The sequence below is a fragment of the Diceros bicornis genome, chromosome 2, assembly GCF_020826845.1.
Source record: "Diceros bicornis minor isolate mBicDic1 chromosome 2, mDicBic1.mat.cur, whole genome shotgun sequence".
Lineage (NCBI taxonomy): Eukaryota > Metazoa > Chordata > Mammalia > Perissodactyla > Rhinocerotidae > Diceros > Diceros bicornis.
In genome coordinates, this window is record NC_080741.1 from 41574444 (window position 1) to 41599433 (window position 24990).

Below are 24990 nucleotides of genomic sequence, written 5' to 3' on the forward strand. Positions count from 1 at the left end.
CTCCCTCTCAGTATCTTCCTCTTCCCTCTCCCACTCTTTGTGCCCTTAGACGGCAGCACTGAAAAACCACAGCCACTGTGTTTTGCAGTCATAAAAGCAATAAAATTGGAAGGAAACTTGCAAGTCTATAGATTGTCTTTAGTTGGGAAAGGGACATTTATCCTCATTTCAAGGTAGAGGCAGGTGAGATCCGGAGAATTCAAGTGGCTGTCCTAAGTTCTGTAAAGGAGGAGCTAGCTGCCCCTAGATCAGGACTGTCTTGGTCCTCTTCTCTGCGCCTGTTCATCCCAAAGCAATTCCCACCAGCTCAGCCTGGTCCTCCAGACTTGACTTCCTGCACTCAGTGTCCACTCGTCTCGCACACTGCTCCTCTGCTCTCAGCTAGGTAGATCAACACTCCAACAAATGAGGGCATGCTGCCACACCACCCAAAGCCCCCAACCATGACAGCCTAGGCGATGGCTGCCAGTGCACTCACAATGTTGCCTATCTGGAGCATGGCTTCAAAGGCGGGGCTCATGCCGTGGTGCTCCATGGCCATGAAGACTGTGTTCACCACTATGCACAAGGTGATGGTGAGCTCCGCAAAGGGGTCCGTCACAATCTCAAAGAGAAATGTCTTGAGCTTCACCCACGTGGGGCAGCACTCCCAGATCAGATACTTCTGAGCCAAGCTGGTCAAGCAGGGCGGGCATCTCTGTTCAGACTCCTCGAGTTCTGCATCACAGGTGTGGTCAATGATAGCTGTTAGCCATGTGTCACCTCAGAGCCCCATCCCATGGCCATCCCCGAGACCTTGCCATTACTAATAACTACCACCTCCAATCTCCACTTCAGCATTCCCCCCCCGATTACCATTTCCTACTTTTTGAACTCCTTCAGTGTAGCAAGTGCAATCCAGTCTCCGTCCCATTCAGTCCTCCAAACCATGGGCCCTACTCTTTTTAACTGCCCATTGCCTATGTCCTGTCCTTACTTCTCAACTTACCCAGCTTAGATTTCATGTCCACCCCTCTATATACTCCCTTGCAGATACCCTCGATTCCCTTGCCCCTCTCTCCCTCCATTGTACTTGCTTGCAAAACCCCAGCCCTGAATAAACCCAACGTGCAGACTGCTCTGCACCTGCACCCAACCAGGTGAACCTAGCTGGAAAAATACACAACCATGCTGACTGGTCCCGCTAGAGATACGTGAGTCCCCGCTTGTCACTGCCCAGAAATCCTGCTGCCTTTCTCCATTTCAGTCCACACCTTCAGTCTCCCAGACTAGCATTTCTCATCTCCTCCAGCCTCCACCTCTCCTTCTCTAAACCTCGCTCTCTCTTGATGAGCTCCCTTTGATTCCCTCAGAATGCAGAATCACTCACCAAAGAACTTCCTCTTCTTCCTATCACTGAGTCTCCAAAGAATCTGCGAGTCCATCCCCATGTTCTGTTCCACGCCCACACAGTGCCCGAACTTGCTGTACTCCTCCCCTCTGTGCCGGGGCCCCTCCCTCTCACACCTACTCAAAGCCTGTGTCACCCCCCTCCCTCCCCTCTGGACCATTCCCATCAGCATGTGAACATGCTTTAATTATATCTCCACTTTTAAAAAGGTCTCCCTGGACCCATGTTATCCTTCATCTACTGTCCCCTTAACAGCAAAATTCCTCACATGAGTTTTCTACACTTAATTTTCTCCGCTTTCCCACTTCCTGTTCCCTCCCTGACCCCTAGAATCAGCCCTTTACCCCTTCTAAATTCAAATCCTCAATTTCTAGTCCTCACCTTACTCTGTCTCTCACAGCATTTAACAGAATTTGTAATGCTCTCCTTGAAACCTTTTGTCTCTCTGGCTTCCAGGACATCACAATCTCTTGGTTTTTCTCCCATATCAGTGACTGCTTCTTCTCAGTTTCTATTCTTGTCTCCCTCTTCCCTTCCTGCCTCTACACGTTGGAGAACTCAAGCATTCTCTCCTTGTTCTCACTTTTTTTTCTCTCTCTAGGTAATCTCATTGAGCCCCATGGCCTTAAAAAGCCATCTCTATGCTGATTCCCCTCAAATTAAATGTCCAGTTTCTGATCTCTTCCTTAAGCACCAGGCTCATCTCTCTAGCTGCGTCCATTAAATCTCAACTTGGTTGTGTAACTGGGACCACCCCTGTGGAGGGCAATTGCATAGCTTTAGGTCTGTCTACAAATTCCACTGTAAGACACGCACCCAGCAGATATACCAGCCTATGTGGGCAAAGAGAGATGATGTCCATTGTTTATAATAGTAATAAAAAAGGAAAAAACTGGTAAAGCACGTTATGAAAAAGGATGAGGCAGATTTATTTATGGAAATATAAAAAAACTTTATATATATGTGATATGTGTGTCTGTGTGTGTATTTGTGTGTACATGTGCTCATAGATGCATAGAATATTGCATGCAGGACACAAGAGAAACTGGTGAAGTGCACCGGGAGCCTGGGGAGCAGGGAGGATCTTTAGTGGAAGGGAGACGTAGTTGTCATTGTCTACACATGGTAGTGTTTGACCCTTTTTTTGCTATATGCATTTTTTTCCCAAAAGAAATGGGTTTATAGAAATAAGCATATGCTCCCAAATTCTGCTAACAGTTTCTTTTTCCCATAGGTCATTAGAAAATTTATATGTGGTCAAATTTATCAGTGCTGTTCTTTATGATTTCTTGCTTTCATGCTTTGCAAATAAAGCCTTTCTCACTGTGAGATTTGGAAAAAATCTATCTATGTTTTCTTCTAGTTCTTTTGTAGTTTCACCTTTTTCATTTAAAATTTTGGTGCATCTGCAGTTTATTTTGAGTATGGAGTAAGATATTGATCCAGTTAATTTTTTCCAGTATCTGATTATTTATATCAACACTATTTATTGCATAATACCTCACTTCCCAAAGGATTTGAAATTTCATTTTTGTCATAAGTTATTCCCATACAGGTCCATATATTTTCATATGCATATACATAATCATGTGTCCATTTTTTTCCATAGATCAGACTATTTATTTTCACTATCATACTGTTATAATGACTTACTGTGGATTTATAATCTAAAACATTTGGTCAAATAAAGTAAAAAAATGAGAAAAATAATCGTGGCTCATATCATAGACAAAATGCTAATTTCATTACTAAATAAGAACTCTTAAAAATCAATGAGAAAAAGACCAATCCAATAGAAAAACAATCAGATAGTTTCTGAAAAGAAAATTCAAATGGTTTATAAATATTTGAAAAGATTGCCAACAATACTTAAAATGAGAGAAATGCAAAATAAAACTGTACTGAGATATTATTTTCACTGATCAGAAAAGACAAAACAGTCTAAAAATCATGTTCAGGAGGGTGTGGGTTGAAAGGCAATATCATCTATCGCTTGGGTGGGTAAAAATTTTTACATTTATGGAAAGTATCCATCATCTTTCAAAATTAAAAAGGCATACCCCCTTTGACAAAGCAATTTCACTTCAAGGCGTTTAACCTATGGTTAAACCTCTACATCTAGAAAGTGATGTATTGACTGCAGAGTTTACTTCCCATCAAGAGTAGATTGGTTAAATAAATTATGGTACATCCATACAATGTAATACTAACTGTTTTCGGAAAGCATAAGGGTACTTATGTAGAATGATTTTCAAAATACATTAATTGAACAAATTGTGGTACAGAATAGTATATATGATATGCTACCATTTGCAAGGAATAAAAAGGGCTATATATTTTTGATTGAACATACGTAGAATATTTTTGGAAAGAAACACAAAACAACTGGTTTGAGTATTGTTTCTGGGGAAGGGAACAGGGTGGACAGAGGGATATTTCTTTTTTATGTATGCCTTTTTTCATATGCCCTTTTGTACCTTTTAAATTCTGTGTAATATATTGCCTATTCAAACAAAAATGTTCTAAATAAAAATTTGATACAGAGATTCTATTTAAAATTGTGGAGTAAAAAATGTACTGCCCTTTCTACTTCCAGAAATCAACAAAGGCGTCAAGGAGACTGAGAAATAAAAATGCAAACTCTTGGCAATGATTTTCTGGATTTCACACCAAAAGCAAAGGCAACAAAACAAAAATAAACAAGTGGGACTATACCAAACTAAAAAGCTTCTGCACAGCAAAGGAAACCATCAACAAAATGAAATGTCAACCTACTGAATGGGAGAAAATATTTGCAAATCATATATCTAACAAGGGGTTATTATCAAAAATATATAAAGAACTCATATAACTCAATAGCAAAAAACGAAAATCTAATTAAAAAATGGGCAGAGGAACTGAATAGAATTTTTTCCAAAGAAAACATACAAATGGCCAACAGGATATGAAAAAGTATTCTACATCACTAATCATCAGGGACACGCAAATTGAAACCACAATGAGCTATCACCTCACACGCATTGGAATGGCTATTATCAAAAAGACAAGACATAACAAGTGTTGCCAAGGATGTGGAGAAAAGGGAACCCCTGTGTGTTGTTGATGGGAATGTAAATTGTGCAGCCACTATGGAAAGCACTATGGTCGTTCCTCAAAAAATTAAAAATAGAACCATCATATGATCCAGCAATCCCACTTCTGGCTATACATCCAAAGGAAATGAAAACAAGATATCAAAGAAATATCTGCACTCCCATGTTTATTGCACCTTTATTCACAGTAGCCAAGATATGGAAAAAACTGAAGTGTCCATCAATGCATGAATGGATAAAGAAGAAGTGGTATATATATATACACACACACACAATGGAGTCTTATTCAGTCATGAGAAAGGAGGAAATCTTGGTGTTTGCCCTCAACCTTGAGGGCATGATGCTAAGTAAAATAAGCCAGACAAAGACAAATACTGATACTGCATGATATCACTTATATGTGAAATCTAAAAAAAAAAAAGTTGAACTCGCGGAAACAGAGAGTAGAAAAGTGGTTGTTAGGAGCTGGAAGGTGAGGGAAATGGGGAGAGGTTGGTAAAAGGATACAAACTTTCAGCTAAAAGATGAATAAGGTATGAGAATCTAATGTAAAACATGGTGACTATAGCTGATAACACTGTGTAATTGAAATTTGTTAGGAGAGTAGAACTTAAATGTTCTCACCAAAAAAAAAAAAAAAAAACATAAATACATGAGGTGATGAATATATTGATTAACTAGATGGGGGGAGTCCTTTCACAATGTATATGTATATCAAATCATCACAATGTATACTTTAAATATCTTACAACTTTATTTGTCAATTATACCTTAATAAAACTGAAAAAAATCTTCCCAATTAAAAAAAAAAGAATGTGCTGCCCCTTTTACTTCCAGAAAGCTCCAAAGACATCAAGGAGACTGAGCAAGGGAAATGCAAACTCTATTTTTGATCAAACTAGGTAACACCTGTAAACTCAAATCGTAAGTTATGTTCAAAGGCTATCAAATGCGGCACGGGTCAATCAGGGTGCAGGAGGGTGTTCTGGAGGGGCACTGGAAACTACAGAGATCAAAACTGGCAAACCATAGTTCTCTAAAGAAGTTAGTATGTCCTGGGATCAAAATCAACACACTCCAGTTGAAACAAAAGCAGGAGCTTCCCTGGACCTATTTTGCACCTAAAAAGCAGCACAGGAAGTAGGACCGAATGAGGAATCTTGCAGATACGCCATTAGGTCAGGAAGCAGCCTGTCTGTGAGGCAGGACAGGAAAGAGACTCAGCCTTGTAAACAGCCTTAACTTTGCTGATCTTGACTGTCTGGGGAGACACCAGAGGCTAAAAGAATCACGCAGTTGCTGGCTTGCAACATGATCATAGTTTCTCCCCAAAAGAATCTCCTGCAAAAAGCTAATCCAGAAAGAACTTTCCTCCTTTCCTTCTTTACAATTAGAGATGTCCCTTCTCCTACTAACAGCCAATGTCTCCACTCATGCGGCCTCTCCTGCCACTTCAGGAATTTATTGAATATTTCCTCTCTTTCCTTTATCTTCAGTCCTTCCCATTCTCACAGATCCTCCTGCTTAGCAAGTAAATATGCTTAAAAAAACCCACACAGGAAAACCAAAAAATCTTCCTTCAACTCTACTTACACCTTAGTGTTATTTTACTATCTCCTCCCCTTCACAGGCAAACTTCTTGAAAAAGTTGTCTGTATACTATATCTCCAGTTCCTCACCTCTCACTCACTCTTCAACCCCCTCCAATGTGGCCTCTTTCTACTTCCCTACTCCACCAATCCTCTCTTGCTCAGATCACCAAAGATGTGCATGTGACTAAAGCCCTTGGACTCTTTTCAGGCTTGATCTTACTTGATCTTTCTATAGCATTGCCTCTTTTGACCTTTCTCTTCTTCCTGAAGGAACTTATACTCTTGGCTCTGCGAGGTATTCTTTTTGGTCTTCTCGCATTTCTAGGCATTCATTCTCAGCCTCCTCTACTGGCTCCATCTCTTCTCCTCAATCGTTAAACATTGTAGTTTCTTAGAACTCTGTCCCAGACCTTATTCTCTTCTAACGTGATTCTCTCTATGTCATCTTATCCACTTGCACCATTTCAAAATTACTACGTATATTCAAACTGCTTTCAAATATGTATCTCAAGGCCACCCTAGTCTTCTAAGTTCTAGACCCATTTATCATAAAGCCAGCTTCCTACTGGACATGCCTACCTGACTGTCTCAAGGGCTCCTGAAACCCAATATGTCCCAGACTGAACTCATGATCTTACCCTCTCATCTTTCCCCAGTGAATCCCTCTGCTCCCTCTAAAGTGTTCCCTTTATGAGTCTTTGCACCGGCATCCCTTCAGTTGCTTACACCAGAACCATGTGACCACCAAGTCCTGAATCTTATGCCCCTTAGGTAGCTCTCAAATCCTCCCATTTCCCATCATCCCCACTGCCACTGCCCCAGAGTCCAGGCAATGCCGTCTCTCACCTGGCTTCTGCCTAACAGGTTTCCCTGCCAACGCTCTGTCCTTCTTAGTTCCCTTCTCTACACAAATTCAGAGTAACCTTTATAAAATGCAAATGTAGCTCCCCTGCCTTCAATCTTTTAATGGCACCTCACTGCTTTTAGGATGAAGTCCAAAACCCTTAATATGATGTAGAAAGTTCTGTGGGCCTGGCCCCAGTCCATCTCTCTAGCCTTATTTTGAGCCCCTCTCCTTGCTCTCTATGCTCCAGCGACATCAGGCTTTTTCATTTCTTCAAATGTTATGCTCTCTTCTGCTGCAGGAATTTTGCTATCTTTTCTGCCTGGAATACTTCCCTAACCCCAGGCTAGCCTTACCGTATTTCCCTTAGCATCCTGCACTTCTCCTTCAAGACACTCAGCACCTGGTAATAACTCACTTCCTGTCCTTCTCTCCCACTCAGCGTGAGGGCAGAGACTGGGCTGTGCTCACTGCTGTGCTCCTGCTTATGGTCTTCTGGTTTGGACAACTGTCAAGTCTTAGCTTGTATGCCAAGCATAGGTGGTTCATGTGCCCTGAGCTCAGTGAATTACCAAGTTCTTACTAGCTTGGGCCAAACTTTCTCAGGCATAATCATTCCCAAAGAGGTAGACTTTGTAAATCCTATCACAACTCTGACAGCATCAAGCATCCTTCATGTATTCCATGGATGTAGTGGATAGACTGTCCAACCGGAGAAGATCACAGGTCATCTGTCCTATGCTCAAAAAACTTTGACCTCTTTGACCTAACCTAAGGACATCTTTACCCAGATTCTCTTAAAAATATCAATGTTTCTCCTGCCTTTCCTAGTCTTCTCTCCCAGAATCTTCCTTGAGAGAAAGTCTTTCCTACCTCAGGATATCTGATCATTCCTTATTCTCTTCCTCTTCATCAGTTCAGGTCATTATAAATTAGCATCACCCTCCCCCAGCATCACCTTTATTCATCACACTCCTTCACTATTCACTCAACAACTGTTTGTTGAGTGCCTACTATGTGCCATGCACTGCTCTTCTGGGAACTGGAAATCCAGTTGCGAGCAAAACAGACACATGTCTGTCCTCATGGAATTTACAACCTTCTGAATAACAATAGCCAACATCTGCTGAGTATTCCCTGTGCGCCAGTCACAGATCCAAGCGCTTTACTTATGCTAACTCATTTAATCCTCACAAAACACCACGAGATAAGCACATTTTCACTATTTTACAGGTGAGAAAACTGAGGCACAGAGCAGTTAATGGAACTCCAAGGTTGCACAGCTTACCATAAGGCGCAGAGCCGGAGTGCAAACCCAGGCAGTCAGGTTCCAGGGTCTGTGTTCTCAACTACTACCCTCTGTTGCCTCTCATCCATCTTGAGACTTCTTTTGTTCTTACCTAAATTGGGGTGTGTTTAGGACACTCATTTGGTTCATTCCTGTCTCATTCCTGCAAAATGCACTGCATTTACTGTTCGTCTGTCTAGAACTCTCTCTCCCAGGTTCTCACAAGGCTGATTCCCTCACTTTATTCAGATTTCTGGTCTCCTTAGAGAGAATGGCCTTCTGCAACCACTATATGTAAAATAGCCCCTTCTGCAGCCCCCTATTCTCTATCTTCTTCCCTATTTTATTTTTTCTCCTACTTCTTATCACTACCTGAAAATCTGTTTGTATTTGTCATCTGTACACCCTGGCCCCAGGATGTGGATTCCATGAGCACAGCACAGGCTTCTATCTTGTTCACCACTGAATCCCCAGCACCTGGAACCATGCCAGACACATGGCAGGTGCTCAACAAATGTTTGTTGATGAGTGAAGAAACGAACACAGAGGGAAGGAGGAAGCTTGATAATTCTGAGGAATAAATGAAAAAGCAAGCTGTTTGTATTTAATGTTTGCTATTTGCTGGCTAAAAGAAAAAAACAAAAACAAAACAAGCAACCCACCTGTTCAACAAAAAACCATGGGCACAGCAGCATGGTTAAATTCTACACAGCTGTGAAAAATGTTAAGCGTGCAGACACTATTCCAATGAAAAGTGATTATTAAATAAATATCAATGAGGAAAAATCATGTAAGAGTATGTGCACACTGTTGTTACTGGAACGTGTACACATATCTCAAAACACAAACTCAGGTATGCAAGAAGTGTAACTTAAGTGTTGCTTTTCCCTATAATAGAATTCAATTTATACTTCATGTTCCCAACCTGGGGACTCTGTTTTGGTTAATTTAATGTCTGCTTCCACTTTGTTGTCTGAGGGGGTGTCTGAGTTCTGGGGCGCTCAAAGGTGGTGGGGTTGAGCTGGTCCTTAGTCATTGCCAGGTGTATTTACTTGAGTCATCATAGTTCCCACGTGGTCTCTGGTGGGAAAGCCACGGAGACTGCTGTTCCCTCTTTGCCTCTCCAGGTTCCCTTTTTGGCTCTCACTCATTTTCTTCTGTAGCCTTCATTGGGGGTGAGGTCATCATCCAGCTACTCTCCTGTTGTGCTGGGGCCACAGGCTCCTCTCTGAGGCTGCCCCAGGACTTCTCTACCAGGTACCTTACTGGCCCATTTTACTCTACAGTTTCTGTGCCATACTGGGCATGGGGGTCTCTTTCTAAGGCTTGCCACCTCTGGCTTCACCTAGAAAGTAGGGCACAGATTGGCTCTGTTTCAAATCCCTCAAACATTTTTCTTTTGGTTTCTCTTGTCTACCATGCTCTCCCTTGCAGTTAGGATTCAGCCCAGGCTGGGAGGAGAGCATACAGACCCCCTTCTCAGGAACAACCAACATCCAAGCTCCCTTCTCCCTCCTCCAGCCCATGACATTTTAAACATGTCTAGGGGAGATAAATAACTGGATATGACTAAGGCCATATTTTCCATATCCCAAGGCAAAATAAAGCCTGGATAAGAAGACAGGCCTTATACTCAGGGAGAAGAGGATGCAGATCTTTGGAAACTTGAGTGTCAGGTGGCCATGACCCAGTGCCATTCTTTTCCTCCACCCTTAGCTTGGTGTAAGCAACTGGAACTTGGACGCATCCCTAGGGATACTGAGTATATTCCCACTTGATTGATGGAACCTTGAATTAACAAGGATTTGGGTAAATTAATCGATTAATTTACTTAAATTGCCTTCCAATGCTCAGCATAATGGGGGCTTGAGACAGAAATTAAGTTATAACCGTAAAAGTTACAGCCATCAGAAACATCAGGATAATTTTGCCATGTTTGAAAATGAAAGACTATTAAATTTATATATCTGAGTGGTAGCTTGAAATTCTCTGGTGCCTGCCAGATCACTTCTTAAAATCTAGTTTTGTGAATACATATGAAGCAGATGTTAATTTGAATAAAAGATGAACTCAGGCATTTCATTCATTGGATTCTATTGTTTTTGAAAAATTATCCACATTAAAAAAATTGATAAAGGATGATGGAGCCAAGGGCATAAAAAAGAGGAGTATTAGGATCCCAGGGCACAGAGATGCGTGCCCATTGACACAGGTTTGGGGCATTCCCTCTGCTGCTCATGTGAGGACTCATCAGGACATAATGGATGGACATTCCACTGAGCAGTACTTACCCTCGAGGATGGAGGTCATGATACTGACAACACTCATTGCCCTTTGGACTTGGAAAGGTTCATTCAAGTATTCTGCTGATAAGAAATTCTTCTTTTGTCCTGCATCAAGTGCCTGCTGGGACACAAACAGAGTCAGGACACTCCTCCAACCTGAAGTCTTCAGTGACAAAGACAGATCACTCAGCCTCTTATTGGCCAGTCTCATGGGATTGCGAGCTGCCCAGGGAAGTTATAATCCTCTCCTTGGAGTCATGCTTGGAGAAACAGGCTACTGCTTGAACTTGGGGTAAGAGCTCAAGTGTGAGGACCAGGATGCAGAGTTAGGGTGCAACCAGAGCATATGTTTGTGGCTAACAGAGGGACCTGGGCTCACCTGAGGTCCTACAAACTCCTGCCCCAGGATAGGTACTTGGGCACCAGGGTGGGGACTGGGCTGCCTCCAGGCTCCCTGAGGTTTCTACCAAAGGGAAGTGACAGCTGCAAGAGCAGCAGGCCAGGCAGTCATTATGAGACTTCCTCTGGGCTGTACCTATGATACACAGAATTCCTACTCCACGATAGGCTTTCTTGACCTCGCTTCCAATAGGCCCATTCCCCCTGCAATGCACAACTCCGTTCCAATTCCACCCAGTCACTTTCTGAGGGAATATTTGTGTGTGTTGATTGTCCAGTTTTAGTTGTCTGACACAATCCTTTTGACCCTTCCTCTTTGGACCTTCACCGGAAGTTCTGTCTGGGCTCTGGGTCAGGCCCCTACCTCTAGTCACACCCAGCCCCTGGATGTGGGGAATCCAAGGCCCACAGCAGCTGATTCAGCTCTGCACAAACCATTCAGAATCCAAATTCAAGAAGCATCTATTGAGCATCTGCCATAGGCGAAGCTCATAGGTATGTAGTAAGCACTTAGTCCATATAAAGAAAGTTTAGAAAGTTTTCAACCATGAGGACTCAACAAAAGATACTCACAGCTGCTGTTGCTGCTTGTCAGACACATGTATATAAATGTAGGCGCTTTATTATTCTATTTAGCCCTTCAGCTATTTAGAAACCTTTATATAAGGGGAGACATGGAGGCTTGAAGAATTTAAGGGAGTTGCTGCAGGACTCAGTTGGTAAATGGCACAGCTGTGATTGAAACCCAGGTCCATGGAACATGGAAGGGCTTAAAGAGTTTATCTTGCACAAGTCAAATACTTTAACTAAAATGAATCAAGGTCAGAATATCTAGGAAAGTGGTAGTCTGGGGAGCAATAATGAGGTTTCTTGAATGAGGCATTTTCTAGAGTGTTCAAGCACCTCCTGCAGGCTGGCTTTGACTTTAGGACTGTGCTGGTGATTCTCTGTGGCCTTTGGAGACTTGCTCTCCACCTTCTCTGCCCTGTTCTGTGCCCGAGGAGGGTGACCTGTGAAAACTGCATCACGCTCACCTTCTAGTTCTGGTGAGGTTTGGCTGGTGGGAGGCACAGATAGGAGATTAGAAACTGGAAGGAGAAGGAGTCAGCTATCTGTCACCTGGTTTCTTCCCTGCTGGGCTGTGGCTGGGCTGTGGCTGAGTTGTGGCCAGGATCCTCCACCTGAGATCACAGATTCTGTCTGGCCACCTCTCACACACAGCTACAGCTCTTGCTGGGTTCTGGTTCTGGTCCTTTCCCTCACCCCGTAGCCTAGGCACGTAACAGCTTCTCACTTTTGCTAGTCTCTAGGTGCCTCACTGTCCCTTCTTAGTTCCAGAGTCCAGCGCACACTTCTGTAAATACTTCAATAAACTCTCTCCCCTTGCCCATTGAAGTGGTTCATCTGTTTCTTGCTGGGACCCTGAATCACATGACAACCAATCAGAGATGGAGCTAAGGTAACTCTGTAGGACTTATCCAAGTCAGTAGAGCCATATAATGGTCAGTTCACCAGTCTGTTTGCAAACTGCTCTCTGTCCTTGGCTAGCAAGAGAGGGCAAATGAAAAACACTAGAAGCATCATTACTGAAACTGGAGGGAGAGCTCAAATTAAATCACAGCTCCCAATCCAATGAGGAGTCCCTGGTTTGCCATTACATTCTGTGATTATTCTATTAAGAGTGCTAGCCAGTTAGTCACTGTTGCCTAATTTGTGCATTTTGGCAAGTTATCTCTGGGTAAAGCAAGGATTACTTTGCTTCTGCTAAGATCTATCCAGGGCGCCTCCCAGGATTTCTCTGAGTCCCATTTGCCAAGCCCAGGGTAGTTTTCACAGAACTACAGGCAGGTAGAGAAGAACTTTCAAATTTTCTCCTGCTCATCCAAGGAGAAAGCAGGCCTATCTCTAAAGCAATGATATGGAGAGAGGACAGAGAAACACTGGAAAAAATATGGGATTACCTGGAAAATAATCTATATCACTGTACTGCAGGGTAAACCAGAAAACCTGTTTGACCTCAGTTAAACCCAGTCTCTCTCTCTGGGTCTCACCAGCGCTGTCTGTAAAATGGGAGTAGGTGGGAGGTATTGGGCAGAGTGATGTCTAAAGGACTCTTCCATGGGTGACGCTCAAGGCTTCTTGGCCAGAGGCCTCTAGCTGGAGGGCAGCCCAAGAGAGTTGGAATATTCACAAACTCACCGAGACTTCGATGGCTCCAGGGGCAAGCTCACTAGCGGGCAGTGTGGAGTGTCCATCTTCTCCATGCCCTGAGCTAGGGTTGGGAGGTTGAGGCAGTGGACTCCCAGGGAGGGGCCCTTGCTGGCTGGCACCCCTACCCAGCAGCAGGGAGCCCCGACGGCTTTCACAATCTCCGGGAAAGGCTCCATCATCTGTGACCCCGTCAGGGAATGAGACATCTTGGCCAGGGGCCCGGAAATGGAACACACTGCCATGGCTAGCCCGGCGTCTCCCAGAGGTAAGGCCTAGGAAAGACTGGACATTGCCCCAGAGGAGCAGGAAAGAAGACAGGCTGGAAGCTCAGCGCGTCCCTCCACCCACTCCCATTTCCCTGCCCTTATTCTCATGACTTTCCAGTAGAAAATTAAAGACAGATCTAAAGGGTATTCTAGGTAAACATGAGTAGAGAACAAGGAAAAGAATATTCTTGACATAGCCTGGAAAAAGGGCAAGAGAGATGAGATTACGGTGCTTAGGATCAGCAAATAGATCATGAAGGCCAAGGGCATGTCAGAGGACTACCTTGTCACTCAGATGGGTCATAGGGCTGGACGAAGCTATCTCAAATTCCCTGCTCCGCATGCAAAATTATAACCTAAGGAGACTGTTATGCACACCAGTACTGGAACAAGCTTGGTAAATTGTTGTTGAATGAATGAGTGCACTTTATTGTCTGAAAATTAGGTTCTACAATTCATTAGATCCAACCTATGCATGTGTGAGAGTTTGTGTTGCAAAGGAGGAGACAAGAGCTTTATAATGTAATGCGCTTCCAGGATCCCTTGAGGCAAACTTTGAACAGTTAACAATGGGGAGATTGGAGAAAGCATAGCAGCCTAATTTCCTGGAAGAATAATGCCATTCCTCTAAATCAATAAACATTTCCCATCAAAATCTTCCTGTGAGGGAACTGTGTAGCTTACAGTTGCCAGAGGAAAGGAGCTAATTTCATAGGCTCAGAAAATATGTTGGGTTCATTAGTTCCCATGACTACTATGGGAACCTGACCATAACCAAGTTATCAATTCTGTCCTCAGGTCATATAAAGTATATCTAAAATCTAAACATTGACGTCCCACCAAACTCCAATAATACTGCTGAATTTTTTCCCCCTTCCTTAATTCCTTTTATTTACTAAACTACAAAAGTTGGGACGTCTTGTCAATTAGAGTCCATCCCACAGAACTGAAGTTTTCTTTCTTGATAATTTGGAGCCCAATCCTGTTCAGCAATCATCATTGCAATCTCTATATTATAAACTGAGCACTCTTTGCCTAGAATATATGCCCAAGGACTGTGGAACTCATAAAAACCCATGAATCCTTCCCACTTTTATAGCAAAAAGGAGAATTGGCAAATCCTTGTTAAAGATGGGACAATTGAGTTATTTGCACTTGGGCACTAAGCAAACTAACGAAGAAACTAAGAAGAAAATTTAGGTCCCATATTTGACAGGCCGTACCTCCTCGGCCACCAATTAACATTTCAGAATTAACCTGCTTGACAAAGGGTGGGCAATGACCTCTGAATCTAAGTATTAGATTTGCCTTAAAATGCATCATCCAGGCAGGCCATCTGGTTTCCCGCCAAACCTCTGCTGTGTCTCTCCTAGGTGCTACCCCAAACCTTTCTCTCATTACTGCTGGTCAGAAAATGGTTTTATATAAAAACTGCCTATGGTCTATTTACCACATGAATACACCTGGAGAAAGAGGAAGGGAATGCCTTCTTGAATGGACTCCACTTAATCAGTTAGCGTTAAAGAAGTGCCCAAACCGTGCCTCCCTGTCTATGTATGTGTTCTTCTTTCTGCCTGGAAAATACTCCTCCCCAAACCCTTCCAGTCCTCAATTACTGGAGGAATCCTTACTCACTATTTACTATTCATTTCAATTATCCCCTCCTCCAGGAAGCCTTTCCTGATATACCCTCCACCCCCATAAGAGTGGATGTTTCCTTTTCTATTCCCAAAACACCATGTATGTCTCTCTATTACTGTATTTAACATATAGCTGTTTTTATATCTGCCTCCTCCACCCAAATGGAAGTCCTTGGGAAATGGACCATGTTTTAGTCATCTGTTTATACCAAGCACCTAGTATTGTTAATTAACAAGACACAGTTCCTCTTTTTCTCCTGTGAAGGTAAGCCTAGTTGGAGAGATAAGCACACACACCAAACAGTTATTGGACATCCAGGTGCGAACCTATGTGGGGCTAACTGAATGGGGGAAATTAAAGACCAATTCAGAGTGTCATTCACATTTCCATGGAAGCTGTGATTCATTCTGACCTATGATTTTCAGAACCCTAGTCAAATCTCCTCTGAAACATCTTCTGAACTGTGCCCTGTGCATGCCTGGTGCTGCTCAAAAGAGGCAGAACAAGGAAAGAAAGGGCGTAGACTCGGATAGATGCTGAAGTGTGACTATCACTGAGGCCAGTGTGCATGTGAGCATGCTTGTGTACGTTTATGCACACATAAATCTGGAGGTGTAGCAATAGTATTCCAAAAAGTAGAACATTCTTCAGATGAGCACAGGAAAAGAGACTAAGAGGGAAGTGAGTGTCAGAAGGCCTGAAAAATAGCCATGATGGTCCCCTTTCCTGTACTATTAGTGCAGGAAGTACTCTCTACAAAGGTCTTATTATCTCTAAGGCCTGAGGAAAGGGCATAATTGGGGTACACAGGACTTTCAAGGGAGAGGAAGGTGGTGGAGGAAACTTTGTGAGTACAGGGGATCTTGGAGTGGGAGGTAGAAAGTTACGATGGTGGGCAGAATTGCTACAGGGTCTGAAGTGAGGTACTGAAATTGTTCCTAGGCTGGATTGTATCACAGAGATGAGTGCTGTGTTCTTCTGTGCCGATAATAGGTGAGAATTTGAGCTGCAGGGGCTGAGGCATGAGGTCAGAAAGAAGCTTGTAAATAATTTCAGTGCCATGGACAGCGACCACCCCCCCAGCCCCGCCCTGCTCCAGAATTGCAGATAAGAGTGTCAGAAGAAAGATGACCCTTGATGTCCACAGGTCCACAGACACCTCAAGGTCAGAATGTCCAGTGTGGGCTCACCATCTTCCCTACAAACCTGGGTTCTTCCTCAAGTGCTCCTGTTAGAATCACCACTCATCTAATTACTCAATCCACGGGGTTGGCCCCGTGGCTTAGCGGTTAAGTGCGCGCACTCCGCTGATGGCGGCCCGGGTTCGGATCCCGGGCGTGCACCGACGCACCGCTTCTCCGGCCATGCTGAGGCCGCGTCCCACATACAGCAACTAGAAGGCTGTGCAACTATGACATACAACTATCTACTGGTGCTTTGGGGGAAAGAAAATTAAAATAAAATAAATAAATAATTACTCAATCCTGAAGCCTGGGAGTCATTTCCAACTCCTCTCTCTTTTTTACACATTCCACAGTCTCAATCTTGTTCTTCCTTCCCACCCCATGAGTCTTTATAATTCACCCCCTTTTCCCATCCATACTGCCTCTGTCCTAGTTTAGACCACTGTGGTCGGGGGCCGGGGTCTGGATTACTTAAATGTCCTCTTAATCTCTTTGTCTCCAGCTCTTTGCCTGCTACGAACCTCTTTCCACTTCAACCTATTGTTCATGGAAGCTGCCAAGATGGGTAATCTTTAGAGCATAAACCTGAACCCCTTACCCTCCTGCGCTGTTTGTAAGACTCAGATTGGGGTGATTTGTTGTCATCTGTGGAGCTCTCCGATACCCTTGGCTTCATTCTGTGCCTTCTGTCATTGGCATTTTTGGAGGCTAAAGGTGATCCATTGTAGGATTGGAGAGAGGCTGTGTCAATCCCCAGTGCTGCCAGCATCTGAAGAGAGAGAACAGCAGCTTCAGCCGATAGTATCTAGTTGAGCTCAGCATAAATGTGCTCCCCAGACACGGGGTGTCACAGAGGTGATGGTGTCTGAAACAGAGGAGGTCAGGATTAGGATCTGGGTGGTAGTGGGATTGAGACATGGCACGAAGAGCCACCTCTGTGTCACCTCCCTCATTCCCACATTGCAGTAGACCCTATTGATGCCTTGCCCAGATCCCTTTTACCAGGTCAGTGCACTCATCTCCAGCTGCTTGAGCATTAGCTGCTAATGGACAACAGCTGCAGTATTCTGCAGAAAATTTTCTTTGACTACATTTGGCTGGGGCAGGTGTGGGGATACAAAAGGCCAGCTCCCTTGTCTCAAGGTAAGGCTAACTCTGTGGTATAAGTCATGCCCCAGAGCTCCCCATAGGATCAGGCTGAAGATAGTCTCTGCTGAGGCCACATTCTTATGCAATTCTTCCCCTGTCCCATCCTGCTTCCTTCACTCTCCTTCTCCTGAGAGCACCCCTCAATAAATCATTTGCATGAGATCTTTGCTCAGGTTCTTTTTTGAGAAAACCTGCCTTAAGATGGTCCGTGAGATAAGACGACTCTTCCCACAGTTCCCTAGAATGACAGCCTTAATCTAAATGGCTGATCCAGTCCTCTGCCCAAGAATGTACAGCATGCAACAGACTTCACAAAGCTTTCACCCCTCACAGACCTCCTGCTCCTTCCGGAGCGTCTCAAGGGCCTCCTGGAACTTCTTCTCCTTGGCTTCAATTTCATCGATGGTTGCCTGGTTCTGCTCCTCATATGCCATGGTGACCACAGCCAAGATCAGGTTTACCAGGTAGAAGGACCCCAGGAAGATGACAATCACAAAAAAGACCATATACATTTTCCCAGAAGCCCTCAGCGTCTGCAGATTCAAGAGAAAGAAGAGAATTATGTACCCAGAGTACAAGGGTCCCTGATGTTGTCAGGCTCCTCCAGGAAAAATGTAGACATGTGGCTGACCCCCCAGCCTCCAACCAAGTCTGTATGGGGACATGCAGATCAATACCTGCTGGTAGAGTCGTTCCCATGAATCCTGTGTCATGAGGCGGAACAGTGAGAGGAAAGCCCAGGCAAAGGAATCAAAGCTGGTGTAGTTAAAATCTGGGTTGTCAGATGTTTTAAGGCAGAAATAGCCTTTAGGGCAGTGGCTGCAGCAAAAACAGAGAAGGTTGTCAATTGCACAGCCCCCTGTTTATTGGGGGTAAGGCAGCCCAGGGCTGCAGGAAGACCACAGGGTTTGAAGTCAAAGATGGGCCTTCCTCTTATTAGCTGGATGACCTTGAACACTTAGTCTCTTTTGGTCTCATTATATGGGACCATCGCCCAAATGGTCACATTGCCCATTAGATGGGGATGATAATACTTTCACTTCAGAGTTTCATGCAAAGGGGAGTGGCCTGGAGAAGGCCAGCTGACTGCCCAGACATGACCCCCTAAGGTAGTAACCTCTTTGCAAGTTCACACCAGGGGAAGGACAGTCAGTATCAACAGTGCAGACTTAAAACCTGAGCCAGTTGGCATCAGCTGCAGAGTTGTCTATCAAAGGATGACTCACATTAGCCAAATCCACTGACCAATTATACATAACAATGAAAATGACACTTTCCACTTACTGCGCACTCACTGTGTGCCTCTCTCTCCTAAGTGCTTTACAAACACTATAATTTAATCATCTCAACAATCCTTTTTTACAGATGTGGAAGCTGAGGTTCAGAGAGAAGAAATCAGTTGCCTAAAACCACACAGATGCCAATGTATTTATTTAAAAGGAGAAATATAACTGTCAAGCAGCCTATGAAGACTGACCTATGAAGGAAGGCCAAACTGAAGATGACTGCTTGGTGAGTACTGGGTTGGGGGTGACGGACTCATCTCTCTCTTATAATAAGGGGGTAAGTTGACATCAAGAAGTATCTCCAAGCTCAGGGTATGTGAGGTGCTCTCATGCATTCTAGTGGGATGGCCTGGCTGAAAACACGGTCACGTGTTGTTTACAGTTGGGAGTGCTACTACTCCAGGATTCCTCCACCAACACCGACTTCTGGGGCTGTCTTTATTCCAGACATCCATGCAAACACACAATCCTGGGACCCATACAATTAACTAGGGTCCCAGAGACTTGATTATAATCAATCCCAATTCTGTTTCTAATCTTGTTTGGAGATGTGTGAATTCCCAGGCTCTGTAGATCCACATTTAAAGGCAGTCTCTTGGTTTGCTCTCCCAAGGAACTTGTCAACCCATTACCTATGTTACCCACTTCTATGTCTTCCACAGAACCCCCTTACAGCTGTTCCACATCAACAGCTAACTGCTCTGAGAGTTAAATGAGCCCACAGTGCAAAACCTCTTGCATGGTGCCTTCAGCATAGTAAATATTATGTGTAAAATGCAAATTAAAATTCCTGCTGTTTTTAACCTGATGCTACCGAAAGGATGGACTGAAATAATACATGTGAAAGAAAGTTGACAATCATCAAATATTTCCTAGTACGTGTTCTCCACCTTGAGACCTCAGACTTTCCTCCCACAGTGCTTCTGGTCAGCATGGGCTTTGCTCAGGGCTCAGGCTTCTCTGCAGCCCAGCACAGGACACAGCTTTGGTGTTCACAGCCTGCCCTTCAGGGCTCACTCTGCCCATTGTCCTGAGCTGACCTCTACTTACCATCCAAGTCCTATCCACTCCTTCACCTCCTGGCCAGGATGTCTGGCCTCTCTTGGAGCTGGGAGGGGGCATGAATGGATCCTACAACTTTACTACGGACTGCGCTTGGGCTACTCTGGAGCCATCACCTTGAGAAATGCCATTATCCAGACAGGCAAAGGACACTGAGGGGGCCCTCGGTTTAAATTTAAGTCAAAGGCAAATGAAAACTGACATGGGAACAATCCTCTCCCTGAGCTGAGAGACCAAACGCCAAGTGCATTTGTGAAGAAAGAGGCCAAGGACCCTACGTTGATCAAATTCTCCTGTTTGTCCCCACTCCTCAGCTCTATCTGAGATTGTTTTCCTCGTGAGTTGAGTAAGGCAGAGCTCCATAAAGGTCTCACCCAGCTCCACTTGGGCAATATGGCTGTTAGCCACTCAGGGAGTGGGGTTGTGTGGGCTCGGGGTTCAGATCTCCAGCCATGGAGATGGGAGAGACAAGCCGTTCTGATCTGTTGCCTGAACTCTTTCTGCTCACACCCCCTCCGGTGGTCAAAGCAGCCGGCAGACCTGAGGGGCCCCTTACCCCTTTGCTTTGTCTCACATTTTGTTCTGCCACCTGGAATGGCTTCCATCCAAACCATCTCTTGTTCACCCAGCTTGGAGACATTGTGCTTGCCCTTCAATGCTCACCTCAACCACCTCCAGAAAACCTTCCCTGACCTCCTCCCCTGCCTCACACCATCGCCTCACTGTGTTTCCCCAGCCTGTGGAGCCTCTAGCGCAGCATTGCTTCTCCACTGTGTAGTATCCTGATGCGTATGCATCAGAGCTCACAAACTGGCAGCTTGCAGAAATCTTTGGTTTGGCCCATAATATGTAAACATTTTTTTGAAACTGATAGAGAATGTTTATTGTTGGGAGATTCCACATAAAAATCTAAATTTCCAGTCCCTTTTTTAAAAGTTGGAACAGCTAGAAGCAGTGGACCCACATGGCAACCGAAAGCTGGACTGAGCAGTGGCTGTCCCCTTTATATGGGGCATGAACTCTCATTGCCATGGTTCCACTCAGCCTACTCCTCTCATTTGTTGTGATGTGTCTGGCTTCTGTAAGAACTTGAAATTGTGAAGTCTGAGGCATGTGTCTCTTCCTCTTTTATGTGAGGATAATGAAACCCATGTGATAGAGTTGTGGTGATTAAATGTAGAGCATTTGACACAAACCATATTTAATAAGTATTAGTTCCTTCCTGGGGTAGATTGGTTGCAAAAACGGCCACAATTATTCCCTTCCCTGTATCCATGCCCCTTTGCAATATGGTGTTGCAGTTCCTCCTATCAAGAGGTAGAGCCTATTTCCCCATCCCTTGGATCTGGACTGGCCTGTGACTTGCTTTGGTCAATAGAATGCATTAGAAGTGACACTGTGCCAGTTCCAAGCCTAGGACTCAAGAGACCTTGCACACTACCACTTTTTCTCTTGGAACCCTGCCTCTGCCATGAAAACAAGCCCAAGCTAGCCTGCTGGGGGATGAGAGACAATATGGAACAGAGACAAGCCATACCAGCTGAGGCGATCCTAGATCAGACAGCCCCCAGCTAATATGTCCACTGTCTGCAGATGCATGAATGAGCCCAGTCAATGCCAGAAGAACACTGGGCTGATCTCAGCCCAGCATTCTGATGCACGAATCCTGAGCTAAATAAATGGCTGGTGTTTTAAGCCACAAAATCTTGGAGTTGTTTGTTACACAGCAAAAGTCTACACTCCCTCCCCATGAGCCTGGGATGGCACAGGCTATGACTTATTCATTTCTACATCTTCCTCAGGACCTGCAACCCAGTCTCTGTCCAGAAAATGCTGATGACAAGAAGGAGAATGGACTGCTGGGCACTGGTGCTTTGTCATGGGTTGGGCACTCACCCGGAATCAGATCCATTGCCACACAGTAAGGGATCAGAAGTGCCCTGCTTAATGAAGTAGAAATCTGCAAAAGAAAGGAGGGAATGAGGGCCTCACCTATGGTTCTGAACACCCCCAACTCAAGCCTTGTTTGGTGAAGGCAACGTCTCCCTAGTCTTCTGCCCAAGCAAGGAGAGTTCCCTTGGCTATGTGCACTCAGTGGGCATGCTGGGACACTTGGAATGGGAAAAGTCCTATCTGGGAAGAGAAAAGCTGAGCAGTGACTTCAGCTCTGAGCCTTCCCCAGCAGAAGTAGAATGACTTGCTCCTGGATTTATAGCTCATTTCCTCGTAAAAGGGACATTGGGCAACAGAAAACGAGGGACCCACAAGTGAAACACAACTCAGGAGAAGCATTTCAGAAGGAAAGAGGAATCAAAATATATGTCTCTATAGGTATGCAGGGGCTTTACACCCCTTGCCAACCAGACCTTTGTCCATATGGCAAAAATTCCACTCGTGTTCTTCGTAAGAGGAGTAATTGGCCATCTCGTTGAGAGCTGTGCAATTTTTGACACATTTGTTCTTGAGGTTGCCCTTGAAAAGCTGCAGGCCCACCAGGGCAAAGACGCTCAGGCAGAAGACGGTGAGGATGGTCACATCAGCCAGCTTTTTCACTGAGTGGATCAGGGCCCCCACGATGACCTTCAGCCCTGTGGGAAGATGACAGTGACACTCCCACATGGATGAGGTCCCACACACAAAGCATACATGTGTGCCTGGCACACTTGCATCTTAGCCATCCTACCCTCTCACTACATACAGGTGGGAGGTATTTTACAACCTCTAGGGCAGTTCTAAGCCCAGTTCCTCACCTGAACCTTGCAATAACCCTGAGAGGCAGGCAGGCGGGCAGAGATTATGGTGCCACCATAAAGGTGAGGCAACTGAGACCTAGGCCATGCATTTCTTATCATCTTAAGCTTAATAAATTCCTGACAGTAGCAATTCAATTTAGAAAACGATTGTTGAGTATCTGCTACGTTCCAGGCACTGTGCTAGGCGTGATGCTACTAACTTCACTTAGTCATTTGGCATCTGTCTCTCTGTACTCAGTTCAGTTCTCAGAAGCAGCTCGAGGCTGGGGACACATGAACCTCAGTGTGTGTGTATGTGTGTGTGTGTGTGTGTGTCTGAGAGAGAAAGAGAGAGAGACAGAGAGAGAGAGAGAGATACAAGGGAGATAGAATGAGACAGAGAAAGAGCAACAGAGACACAAAAACACAGAGAGATGAACATTGCAATAGAGTGAGACCATGAGAGACCCTCAGAGAGTCACTGAAGCAGAAACAGAATCTGAGAAGGAGCTATCTCAGAGCCAAGCACAGCTGGCAGCAAAGATGGGACCCTACTTATTTAAGGAGGAATAATTTGTTGCTCGGGGAAATGAATTCACCTTCTTTGGGAGAGCAGCTTCACAGGTAGCAGAAAGAGCTCTGACCAGGGGAGCATTCTAGGACCTATCCTCGCCTTGTAATTTTGTTCAACAAATAACCCACTGAGCATGACCCGTGTCAGTCCCTCGGCTGGGAGCTGAGCAAAGGTTAAGGCACTGGCATGTAGTGTTGTTGTCTGACAATTGAGTGGAAACTCCGTAGCATTATCGAGCAGGTGGGCACACATTGGAGCAGCCCCTAACTGAAGCCTGGGAGTGGGGGTAGGGTGGGGTGGAGTGTGGGGAATTGGGACAGACCAGGGAGTCTCCTTGAGGAGGTCAAAACTTGGCAGAGCCCTGAGGAATGAATATGAGCTGAGTAAAGAGAGGAGGAAGGACTCTCCTGACAGAAGAAGCAACACGGCCGAAAGCTGGGAGACGAGCAGAAGTGTGGAGTATTTGTGGAACTACAGGTAGATTTTGGAACGGGATGTGAGGTGGATAGAGGAGAGAGATGAGGCAGGAGAGGGAGTCTGGACAGGCCAGGTCCTGTAGACAAGACTCAGGGTCTTCCTGGCTAGGAGTAGGTAAGAGAGATACCAAGTGGCAGAACTGACTACTTATTGTTTAGGATCTCTTCATGAAGAAGCTTGTCCAGTGGAAGTCGGCAAAGACTTTCCAATCGTTCCCTGCAGAGCCAGACATAGAATGGTAGAAAGGGACTTCCACTCCAGCATGAGTGTTTCTATTTTCTAGACGAGGGAATTGATTCTCTGGGGTGAGGGTGGGGAGACAATCCATCAGGCCACAAGGGGGAAGCCTTGAGTCCTGTCTCAGTGCTGTCACTGTCCCTCCACCAACCAATGAGGAGTATCACTGGGCTACTGGTGACAACAGAGATCTTGGAGGCCCAAGAAAATGAGCTCTGGTGGACTACTTTTGTTTATGAATTCTCTGTAATCAAGAATTGCCTGACTCTTTTCTCCTCTGGGGTCCAAAGCTAGGGTTGAGCCTCAAGCTTTCGGATCTATGGACACGGCAAAGACACTCACCAAAGCCTCGGATTGCCTTCTCCCTTCCTCCCTGTGTCCAAGTTTACACCTTTGGCTTAAGGTACAAATGAGAATCTGACTGGAGTCTTGCCTGAACCCCACAACAAGAACATAAAATGAGGACGTGACTTTCTGATCATTTGTTGATGGTGAGGCCATGAGGTACTGTGGACAGAGCATTGGCCTGGAATCGAGACGTTAGGTTTCCAGGTCACACTTTAACCTCTTCCTAGTGATGAGGACTTGAGATTGTGTTTTCTGCTCTCTGGCCCTCAGTTTCTTTGTCTCTTAAATGGGGACAATAGTCCATGCCCTGGAACTTTATAGGGCTCTTGTGAAAATCAGAGCTGTGGAAACCAACACATGCTCTGAATAAATGTGCTGGATAAAGCAGCTCACCTGGGATCACAGAAACTGTTTTTAAAGCTCTAAGAACTCTGAACGTCTGCAGGCCCGAGATCTTTCGCAGATCTATCGCTTCACCAATGTATCTGCAGGACCAGAAGTCAGTCAGCATCTCTGCAAGGGAGGGTCCTGGGAATGCATGCAGCATGAATGAGGACAATTTGGGGTAACATGAGCCTAGGAAGGACCCAGAATAGACACAGAATCTAGTAGCACTTCCACCCATAGACTGACACGAACACTGATTTCATTATTGCACTATCTTTCAGAATGGCCCCTTTGTGAAGATGCATTGTGTGTGGGGGCTCCATGTACTACACGTACAAATGGATGATATTCAAGCATGTGGGCTTGGCCAACCAGTCTTCTCAGACACTGGTTTCTCAGGGAAAGAACTTCACGTCAAGTAGGTACAAGGCTGAGCTTTGTCTGATCCACTTCCACAGGCCAGTTACCAGCTCAAATTTGAGGTCTCTGACTTCTCCCTGAGGGTGTGGGACTAACCCTGGGAAGTGATTCCCAAAGCAACAGTTG

At 44.9% G+C, this 24990-nt stretch overlaps 1 protein-coding gene across 1 annotated transcript in view; it reads right to left on the minus strand.

Moving 5' to 3' along the window:
• SCN10A (sodium voltage-gated channel alpha subunit 10) overlaps positions 1–24990 on the minus strand; it is an 88668-nt gene that overhangs the window by 42868 nt on the left and 20810 nt on the right. Inside the window, exons 5-13 of the mRNA XM_058549404.1 lie at positions 24451–24542; positions 22056–22277; positions 21586–21649; positions 18019–18160; positions 17677–17874; positions 16791–16961; positions 13090–13383; positions 10498–10609; positions 479–717 (exon numbers count right to left, since the gene is read on the minus strand). Coding sequence (XP_058405387.1) covers positions 479–717; positions 10498–10609; positions 13090–13383; positions 16791–16961; positions 17677–17874; positions 18019–18160; positions 21586–21649; positions 22056–22277; positions 24451–24542 — 1534 coding nt within the window. The remainder of the gene's footprint in view (positions 1–478; positions 718–10497; positions 10610–13089; positions 13384–16790; positions 16962–17676; positions 17875–18018; positions 18161–21585; positions 21650–22055; positions 22278–24450; positions 24543–24990) is intronic.